The following is an 11,283-nucleotide window of genomic DNA, read 5'->3' as shown; positions in this document are numbered from 1 at the left end:
GCCTGCCTCTGCCTCCCAAGTGCTGGGATTAAAGGCGTGCACCATCACCGCCCTGTTGGTTTCTTATTTTTTCTCAGCATCATAATACATATCATTATACTAAAATTGAAAATGTGTTTCTATACATGAAATTATACAATAATTTTTGTATCCTTACTGAGCAGAACTTTTCTTAATAAGTTTAACTTAACTATTGGCTCTCATTTCTTGAGCATTTTATCTCTTATTAACAATTTGAATATGTCTATCAAGCTGCAAAATGATGGTGTAGTACCTGCATTTGTTTCTTCTAATTTCAGTTTTGTATGGTTCCTGGTATGATCATGTGAAATCTTGGTGGGAAAAGAGTAAGAATCCATCTATACTATTTATGTTCTATGAAGACATGATAGAGGTAAGAAATAAAAGGCAAATGAACATTCCAGTAGGTTTTAAGATGCTCTTAACATCTGACAAGCCTGTGGACGCAATATTATCATTGGAAATATAATAGCAACCACTTGCAGAAGTATAAAAGGAAAAACATGATACTCTAGTTTGATTAAGTTTAGTCAACTTAATATAAATTTTAAATCCAGGTGTCAAAATTTTCTAATGATAATATTTTCAAAAAGAGCTTGAATTCATAAAATTAAGAAACAAAATAACAGCATACATGAATGGATAATCACCAAACTTGATATTTTACTGGACACTGTAGCCTGAGGATTTATACCTTTATATATGAAATTCATTGTGCATATACCATGTATGAGATTATAGTAACTAGTCATATTTGCTTACAACTGTGATTACAGCAATTATAGAACTGAGACAGGCAGTCATGAGTTCAGGACATGTTTGAGTGGAATATCAAGACTCGCCTCAAGAAGAATAAACATAATTTAAAAAATGACCAGAGATATATGTCAGCAGATAAAGTCATTGCTCTACAACTTTGAGGACCAGAGTTCAGATCCCTGGTACTTACATAAAACCAGGTCAGCATGGAAGCCTGACCCTATTCCTAGAGCTATGGAAAAAGAGGATTCCAGAGTCACACTTGCAGTGATCTCTGGGTTGAGTGGCACATGCTGTCAGTAAAAAAAAGGGAAGAGTGGTAGAAAAAGCTATATGTCACACATTTCTGGCTTTCACACACTTAAATGCAAGTGCAAGTATGCCCATACACATGCAAACTTGGATACACAAAAACCACACTCTTGCATTATCTATTAAAGAATAAATAAAAATGAAAATATTAGAATGAACTACAGTTAACATTTAAAAGTCATTTATTTAGGCCTAACAATTTTTTTTTTTTTGGTTTTTCGAGACAGGGTTTCTCTGTGGCTTTGGAGCCTGTCCTGGAACTAGCTCTGTAGACCAGGCTGGTCTCGAACTCACAGAGATCCGCCTGCCTCTGCCTCCCGAGTGCTGGGATTAAAGGCGTGCGCCACCATCGCCTGGCCAGGCCTAACAATTTTTGAAATGTCTCTTGCATCTATTTCTAGATGTAGAAGAACTGTTTAGAATAGTTTGATTTCCTCATTATTAATTTAATTCCAAAGTGACCAGATACAAAAAATATTCTCTTTCATTTTTAGGTTAAGACCTATTCACCAATTTTGTCAATATGATTTTCAAATCATTTTGTATCTCATAGGATATCAGAAGAGAAGTGATAAAATTGATAAAATTCCTGGGGAGAAAACCTTCAGAGGAGCTCGTGGACAAAATCATTGAGCATACTTCATTCCAGGAAATGAAGAACAATCCATCCACCAATTATACAACAATGCCAGAGGACATGATGAACACCAAAGTATCACCTTTCATGAGAAAGGGTGAGAAAGTCATGTGACTTTCTGTTGAAAGGTCTAAATTGCCATGACTTAGGCAAAAATCTAGTCAAGGTTATTCACCCTGCATAATCAGCATGTATTTTCTTTAAACTCTTTTATCTTGAATATTCTTATTCTATTATGGATTGTTCAGAGGCATTAAACACTATTATTATATATGGCCATATTTACTAATAATGAATTTCTGGTACTTGCTTATTCCCTTTCAGAAGTATATTATATTGAACATAATGGCCAACATCTTAGTCTCAGCATCAGCAAAAATATCATCTAGTATACCAGTGTCATTAACTAGGTCTGTGTATATTAGTGTATATCCTATGCCGTATACATATTATCTATATAGTTTATGATTTCTAACTAGAATTTATAACTATTTTGAGATAAAAACAAGTTCAGGAAAGTCAGTCATATTTTCTTATACAAATGACAGAAAGTTTTGAAAACTAAATGACTAAGGTAGGAATTCAAACATAATTCTATTTACTAATAATATCAAAACACAACAAAAGGAAATTTTATGTACATAGGATCATTACCTGACACAATATAGTCAATTTGTATGCCTGAAATTAGGGATTTTTATATAGTATCTATGTAGCAACATCATGTAAATAATTGGACATAAAGGTATAAGTGTGGATTTGAAAGACTTATCATCACAAAGATAATATTCAATAATGCGAATTATTACATTATTGGTCTCATCATTTTTGGGAAGAGGCTGCTTGTTTGTCCTGGCAGCCCAGAACCAAAATAATCACACACAAACTCTATTAATTAAATCACTGCTTGGTCCATTAGCTCTAGCTTTCTATTGGCTAACTCATATATTAATTTAACCCATTTCTATTAATATGTGTATCACCACGTGACTGTGGCTTACTGGCTAATGTTCTGGTATCCATCTCTGGTGGGGCTACATTGCTTCTCTCCACTCCGCCCTTCTTTATCCCAGCATTTAGTTTAATTTTCCCTGCCTACCTCTATTCCCTGTGCAGGACCAAGACATTTTCTTTATTAACCAATGGTATTTACAGTATACAGAGAGGAATCCCACATCACATTATAGAAGGCTTGATACAAGAGAAAACATCAAAGAAGATAGCTCATTTGAAGCAGTTCAATTAAGAATAAATGAGTTAATAGGAATTTCAAAGAAAATGTTTCAAAACAATAAAGGCAAATTTGTCATTGTAAAATAAAATATGATAATAATTTTATTGAGAAAACTGACATTAGGAGAAAATTTCACATTATTTATGAAAGATATATAGGATAGACAAATCTCATGATTCTGGCTCAAAGAATTGACACTCCCAATTTCCTTCTGCTTCCTTACAGGAATTGTAGGAGACTGGAAGAACCATTTCACAGTAGCACTGAAGGAGAGGTTTGATGAGCACTATGAGCAACAGATGAAGGAATGCACCCTGAAGTTTAGAGACGAGCTCTGAGTCGTTTCTTGATCTTATATCTGAAACTGGAACATTCTTCAATATATCCTCCAGTTTCTGCTGGTTTGTCTTTCCATAGAAGCAAAAATCTTTTGAAGGCTGATGATTTAATTTCTTTCTCTCTCTGTTTTAAATTTTCATATTAGTTTAAATTCATATCATGGTTTGACAGAAAAAAGCACATTTTTTTCCTATATAGAAGATAAGGATTCAGGGGAGAGGGGAGGCAAAGAGGGGAGCAGAGAAAAATGTAGAGCTCAATAAAAAATCAAGAAAAAAGATATAGAATCTCCTCTTACAGGTTCAAAGATTTTTAACAGAAATAATTTGATGTCTCTATATTTAAACATTCATATTACAATACAAGTGTTTTCTCAGTGACACACAGATCAAAAATATGAAAGTGGTTTGAAGTTGGCAAGTAGGTAACTTTGTGATTGTGTTTGGAAGATTAATATATACAAAATTATATGAAGATATTAAAACAATTCCATGAATTATAATGTCACTTGAAGGTAATATCTAAAGATGCATAAATGATAGAAAATTAGTTAAACTGAATAAAAGTATTTTCTTATGTTTTGAGCCTTAAGTCAATTCTAATTGAGTATTGAATCATAAATTGCCATCATTGTTGTGAAGAATCATGTACAATCTACACACACTGGAACTTGATGGTTGTAGCCTTGACTAATTATTCCTTATCAATAAAAAATAAAAAAGTCAGGAGTCAGATATTGGGGTAGGAATCTGAAGGATCAGAGAATGGGGTGAGCAGCCACCAGTCACCTCCTACCTCTTCTGTTCCTTTCTCCAAATGGATCAAGATCCTCTCTCAGCCCTCCCATACTACTTCCTGTCCCTATCTCTTTCCAGTCCTCCAAACCTCTATTGCTAATTTTGATTAACCAGTAGCTAGCTCTGCCCTTTGACCCAATCAAGCATTTTTGTCAGAATACAATCAAAATATCACACAGCATTTCTCCCTTTTTGTCTAAATAAAAAGGGAAGATTTTTAACTAACATAGTAGAACTATATATGATAAGTATAATAACTAAATACAAATATATATATATATATATGTAAGAGTTACATTAACAATGTTCAGTCCATTTTCATTTGACAAAATCAGAGAAAATACTCCACTTTCTATGCTGCATTGGTGGGTTCAAAATCTTGCACTGAATTTGCTTTCTGTCCTAACTTGTATTACCAACCCAAAACTATCTTGTTAAGTCTCTCAACCTTATATGCTTTATGCCTCTTTTGTGAGTTTCTTTTCTGAATTTAGTAACAAGGAAATTTATATCTAGTCTTTAATTCTATCAGAGACCTGAGAAGGATATACTATTGCCTGAGTAAACAGGAAGTGCAGAGCAAACAACTACCAAAACTAAGAAATGAAATAAACAACTGGCTGACTAGAGTGTTACCCAAGGAACCTCTGTAATGTGGCATCCATTTTTTCTCTCTAAACTTAAAATATCTGGCAGACTTTTCTGTGATGCAGAAATTTTGAAGCACTGTCCCACCTTTTTTGGGCAAATTTCAGAAGTCATTTTTTTTGCATCCTATCTGTCCAATTTGGACAGCATAGTATCAACAGTTGAGGTAAGGGTAGTCTCTTGTCCAGTGTCTAACTTTTGCCACAAAGAAAGCAAACTGCATATGAAGTTTCTATGACTCTGTCATCTTATCTGAAGTAGATTGGTGTTGCCAGGAACAGACTTGTCTCATTGTCATAAAACCCTTATGCTAATAAAACATCTTAAGTGTCATATTTTGTAGATCTCTAGTGTGTTGGAAGACCACCTCTCTATATAAAATATACCTCAGTTTGACCTTGAAAACATATCTCACATAACTGCAAGTTTAATTGTAACAAGTAACTATTAACCTGCATTTCTTTATTATCTTAAATAGTATATAATAATAATTTTAAGGACTAGAAAGTTGCATTGCAATGCTAAATGAACTATATAATTACAATACCTTAAACAAGAGTAGATATGTATGTATAGTAGGTTCTAACAAAATAACCTTAAATTTGTATCTATATACAAAAATATCATAAACAAGAGTAAAAATATATAAACAGAAAAAAAAATCCCAAATTTGTATCATTATACAAAAATTCATACCAGCATAAAATATTTAAGACTAGTAGTTGCTTTTTGAGTTTAAAAGTAGATTTAGTAATCTATCTTTTTATCCTACCATTTCTATATCATGCTTTTTCATTTCAGAACAAGATCCGTGAATGTAATTTTCCTTTTTTTTTTTAGATTTTTTTTCATGACCATTACCAATATCAACTAACTAATCCCCCTAAACAGAGACAAATATCCACAACCCACTGAATGACCAAAAACCTCCCACCCCACCTATGGGGAATATAGGCATAGTGTTCTTAAAATTATCTCCTGTTCTCTGGAATTGATGGCATTTTTAGAGGACCCTGAAACAAATGAGATAAGTCCTCAGAGAGCTACCCATATCATTCATTGTCTAGTCTCTGTGTAATGAGAAAGTGTAGGGCTTATCTCAGGTCCTGCATAGAGTAGTCTGTGAGACTGGACCATCTCAGCTACCCATCTTGAATTTGTACTGAGAAGTTTGTAGTCCAAAAGCGATCTTTGGGTGGTGTTTATCAACTTAGTGGCATTACCATAATCTGGGTAATCATTATGGGGCCCCATCTTCATTTTGGAGACATCAAGTGTCACTGTTAGGCATGGTCATAGTTCACTGCAGAAAACTTAAGCATTTTAAATGTCATATGCAGCATATATCAAAGAGATTAAAGGACCATAATTTGTTATATACATCCAGAGTCCAAAAAATTAATTTTTAATTACCTAATAGAGACTCAAACCCAAACTCATATACAAGAAGTTAGATAAAGGCTTTTTAAAGAATTATTTAATAATTTATATGACCATTAATAACATAACAGAAGTTTAAATATATACATATACATATTATAAAATTTGAGATAATATTTATACCTTAAGAAAAATTTTAAAGACTCAAAACAAAAGAATTGTGAGATTAGTGACAATAGAATAACCCCTTAATTTTGGTTTTTCTTCTGTTACCTATCAGATGACTCTTCTGCCATGAGAGAGAGATTTTGGGTTTTAGTTTAACAAGCATGCTTCAGTTTAAGGAAAGAGAGATCCACACTCCCACTCAAACTCCAGCTTTAATTTTTAATTGAAGTGAGAGCACAAATGACCAAAAAAGAACATTTGTATTATGTCTATAGAGAATAGTAGAACCACACATTAAGGAAGACTTATGAAATTTTATCCTGTTGTAAATGTGATATACCAATAGGCCAATTTAGTCTTTTGGGGGGATTTTTTTCTGGATTATTAATCCTTTTTTTTTAAATGTCTCACTTGTTCAGGGGTCCTCAGATTTCTTAGTTTTATGCCTTCATTCTCCTGGAATGAAAGGAAAAAGAAAACTTGCCCCAGTCCTAACTTTGGGGAGTTTCCCTTTTAGCAAATTATATCTGATCAAATGAAAAGCATTTGTTAGTCTTCTTGGTTAGTTTAAATTGAATTGTCATAGTATTTTATGAACTGTCTATTGCCTCTTCTAATCAAGAGGTCTCTCTTGTTTGAAACAAATCTTTATCAATTTTGATTGTATTTATAACTTTTCTTCTCCTGTGGAATCAAAAGTAAAACCTCTTTCCAATGAAACATATATCCCAGTTTCCATTCTGAGGTCAGCAATATTTAAAATATATAGGCTGATTTAATTCAGCAGTGTTTTCTGTTATTCAATCTCGCTGCAACTGTTGTGTAGTAATTTCTAAAATAATTGATGAATCAATGAAGGGTAAGGTGTCTCTGTGATTACTAAATCATATGTATTCATCTTCAATAATAGCCAATTTTAGAAGTTCCTACATATATATCAATAACCTGATATTTTATCATTTGCAATAGCTCTTAAAATATCAAACTCATGTTTTAACTAAATTATCCAATCATTTTGTCCTAAATCTCAAATGTAAGACCCAAGTTGTGTGGAAGAAAGGAAATTTTTAATGTATATATTGACAAAAACTACTCATAACTAAAAAATACTAAATTTAAAACAGTCTCCATTAGTGATTTTTGTTAGCTTATTTATGTTTGGTTTTTTTGAGACAGGGTTTCTCAGTGTAGTTCTGGTCAATCAGGACCTTGATCAATAGACCACGCTGGCCTAGAACTCAAAGATCTGCCTCCTTTGGCCTCTAAAGTGCTGGGATTAAAGGCATGCACTATCATGTCAAGCTTGGTGATTGTTTTTAATGAAGACTTCAGAAAGAACTGTTAGTCATGTCTGGATATATACCTTTTCTTTAGGTCTAGTATTGCCAGAGCCTGAGTAATATTGATAAAATCCACTCAGATCACATCTTTCCCCAAACCCACATGTTTTATGCCATGTATAATAGAGGTCATTTTTTTCCACTTTTGTCTGTACACTGTCTGTATGATGCTATTTGGTTTTTTTTTTTGTGTGTGTGTGTTTCAAATGTGTTTATCTTCACACATCATAGACACATATTCTACAAATTCATAAATTTTGTCCTTAGGAATCTATTATTATACATTTATTTCTATAAAACATCTTAAATGATTTGCAACAAACAAAATGGCAATAGCTGAAAAACAATTGTAACTAGAATTAATGAAAGTCCTCTAAGGCACTGCATTGGCTTTTTTCAGTATACTCACTTAAGATCTCTTTTCTCCATGTTGGTTCCTGGACTAGGAGGATAATGTTTCTGGATTATTTCCCCAGTGTCCTAGTACCTTTGTTTTCTTCTTGATAGGAGAGAGGAAGGAGAGAAGAGTGTGAAATCAAGTTAATTATTGTTGAATTCCCTGGTTCATTTTCAGGAGAAAAAACTTAGTGGTCTGTACTTCAGTGAAATGACCAGGATATAATTTGTCACTTAATTCTTCTATTTTCTTTTATAATGATTCATTTGTTTCAACTTTGTTCTATGACTGGAAACAACAATTCCATAATGCCATTTTACTAGAAAACAAATCTTTAGCATCCTGTAGAAAGGAAACATGGGAGCATGCTAAAAGCCTGCAGATCACTTTCTGTCTACAAGGCAGGAGGTGGCAATCTAGGGAACTTTTTTCTTTGTTGTTGTACTGATCATTTGTTCAAAGCCTATGAGTGCTTGGTGTGCTCTGGCTGTTTCCTGCAGAAACATGCTATTGGGTCTGTGGTGGCCTCATCCCTGAAGCAGACTGATGCCAGGGCCTCTTTAGCCATATTCCCCAGGGAAAGGTGAATACACTATCCTCCCTTTGGCAGCCCCACCAAGCAGGACAATCAGGAGCAATAGAGAGTCAAGTCAAAGCAGGAACTCAGTTTATTACTGTGAGCATCAGCTTACACAGGTTAAGTGACCTTGTGTGATGTGGGGATACCTCAGTGAGACCCTCATCCCTTATTCTCTAAGAACGAGAAGGAATTTCCTAGCAGGGTGTTTTAAAATTAAAAAAAAAATAATTAAAAAAATAAAAAAAAATCTTCAGACTAGCTTCATGTTCCCAGAAAAGATAGTGGCCTCCCTACTGGGGAAATTCCAAAGCACAAGGACACCTGGCCACCTGTTGGAGACTGATAAAGATGTCCTGACATGGTGACCTTGCTCTGAAAAAAAAAAGAACAACCTGACATTGCAGAATGGAAAGAGCAAAGAACTTGCACCCATGCCAAATCCCCGTGAAGGCCCTGAAGAACTTGTAGTTTTTGCCTTTAAGAAGCTAATCCTACAGAGGGATTCGAGCTCCTCCCTGCCTCGCTGCTACAAGTGTGGAGATGAGTCCCAAGCTAGCCCATATTATGCTAACAACAAACCTTGCTTATTGCAGTCTGGAATTCTCTGATTTCTGGTGGTCTCTCTGGGGGTCGTAATCTGGGCACAACACCTCCAGTCAATAAGAGACAGCCAAACCCTACCTCTGCCTGAAAAAGCATCTACTTAGATTTTACTGTCTCATTCCCACCTCGGTAGCTTTAAGACTATCCTTCAAACTCAAGCCAGTCTTTTTTCTATCCTACAGGCCTTGAGGTACAGGCCCTGAGATAAATTTTGGCCCAAAAAACTGAAATAAAAATCCCCAGTCAAGATTTTTCTTCTGTATCAAACAATATATGTATGCCCGAGACGTTCACACAGGAGAATAATAAAAAATAGTTATATCCTTATATCTTACAAAATGGGAGGGTTTAACTTCAACTTATTTTGTCACATCAACAATCAGATGTGAAAACTAGGAATAAAAGCAGTAAGCACATACCAGGCTGTCTTTTTGGCAGTATGAGAAATTAAGACTCTTAATCTACTTGTATTTGGAAACAGACTTTATCACAGTCACAGTTTGGAATGGTGGCAGATATTTCTACTTGTCTCAGGATGGTACAGAGTCATTTAGGAGTAGAATTTGCTCCATGTTTTCCTGGCCACATTTCCTCTCGCCTTTCTCCGTCACAGGGAACATGCTTTTGCTTTTGTAGTTGCAGAATTCAGTTACTGTTCCTTGGATTGACTCCTAGGGGCTTGGAGCCCTGAAACAGCTTCTGTTGTTTGCTTTTCCTTCCAAACCAGGAGCTCCAAGAGTGAAAACAAAGGGGCTTTCACTGTGGATTATAACTTCTTCAGGGCAGTAAGTTCAGAATAGATATATTCTTTTATCGTATTTTATTCTACCTACAATTTTAACCTACACCTATAAGGCACTCTTGAGTCTTTTAAACTTAAGACAGCAACTGACTTTGTACAGCAAAGCAAATAACTTTAAGCAAGTCATTAGTCTTCAGGCTTCACCATTCAAAACAACTCAGAGAACAAGGCTTCTGTTAAATAACATCACTACAAACACAGGTTCGTCCTCAGGTTCGTCCTCCAGTTCGTCACAAGTGCCTGGTAAGTAATTTATAAGTTCCATCATTTTAATAACCCTACATTCTAGAACTGAGAAACAAGAGATTAAAATCCGAAACATTCTTGTATTTGTATTTTTTTACCACAAGATAGGAAACATTTGGAAATCCTTAATTCTAAATTTCTTCCCAGTAAAAACAGAACATTAATATTTAAAGTTCTATTGAATTAGTCTTCTCTACGAAGTTTTATGTTTGTTAAGATGAAAATAATATTAAAGGTATAAATTGCAGTCATAGTAAATATTACTTTTCATCTTTTCAGTATTTCTGTTCGTCACAGGGGAATATTCTGAGGCTGAGTCCTACGATCTGTAATTGGAAGCCATAAAAACAACAGGGAGGCAAGGATAATCAAAATAAGCTTATTTCTATACGATTCTCCAGGATCTCGACAGTGAAGAACTATGCCAATACTAATCAAGCATATTTGCCACTGATAGCTAATTTGTGTTTCCTTCTAGAATATTTTGGCTTTTTAATATGTTTACATATAGTTTATTTTATTAGATAGTAAAAAGTCACTGTGGTAATTGCTCTTAAATTTCTGGTGATTTGTTATTTCCTAAAGGATATTCCCATTTGATTTTAAGTGCCCCTCCCACTGCTGTCAATGCACGGATTCTCCATTTAGAATGCTCTTTTGACCGCTTTCCTTCTCCTTGGCTTCAGTTCAATAACAAAACACTATGGTAACAAGTTTGCACAGAACAAAAACGTTCTGGTTGATGAAGAGCCCTGTGAAGTAGCCATGGGAAAGTTTAGTGTTTGACTAAATGCAAGAGTAACAAGCACTTTTTTTCTTTAACCACTGAACTTTCTTTCTTGTCTCATTCTCCTGGGTTGTTAGAAAATTTATCCTTGTTTTTTAAACCAAGAACAACTTAGTCTTTTTCTCTAAAAATTGACACAGTTAATTATAAAAGAACCTTTGCAATTAAATGCAAATGTTTTTGAGAAGTTGTTTTCAAAAGACTTTAACAAGTTGGGCTGGATTTGTGGCTAC

General features: G+C 34.3%; 2 protein-coding genes across 2 annotated transcripts in view; both read left to right on the top strand.

Annotated features, from left to right (window-relative positions):
* LOC101991859 (estrogen sulfotransferase, testis isoform) overlaps positions 1 to 3,301 on the top strand; it is a 10,714-nt gene extending 7,413 nt beyond the window's left edge. Inside the window, exons 5-7 of the mRNA XM_005359445.2 lie at positions 300 to 394; positions 1,646 to 1,826; positions 3,189 to 3,301. Of these exons, the coding sequence (XP_005359502.1) occupies positions 300 to 394; positions 1,646 to 1,826; positions 3,189 to 3,301 (389 nt within the window). The remainder of the gene's footprint in view (positions 1 to 299; positions 395 to 1,645; positions 1,827 to 3,188) is intronic.
* A 6,732-nt stretch (positions 3,302 to 10,033) lies between these two features.
* Positions 10,034 to 11,283, top strand: part of LOC101991570 (sulfotransferase 1 family member D1) — a 19,853-nt gene continuing 18,603 nt past the window's right edge. Inside the window, exon 1 of the mRNA XM_026785246.1 lies at positions 10,034 to 10,260. The gene's annotated coding sequence lies outside the window, so the exon portion shown is untranslated. The remainder of the gene's footprint in view (positions 10,261 to 11,283) is intronic.

This window comes from Microtus ochrogaster, linkage group LG1, assembly GCF_000317375.1.
Source record: "Microtus ochrogaster isolate Prairie Vole_2 linkage group LG1, MicOch1.0, whole genome shotgun sequence".
Lineage (NCBI taxonomy): Eukaryota > Metazoa > Chordata > Mammalia > Rodentia > Cricetidae > Microtus > Microtus ochrogaster.
This window is presented reverse-complemented; position numbering and strand designations above follow the sequence as displayed.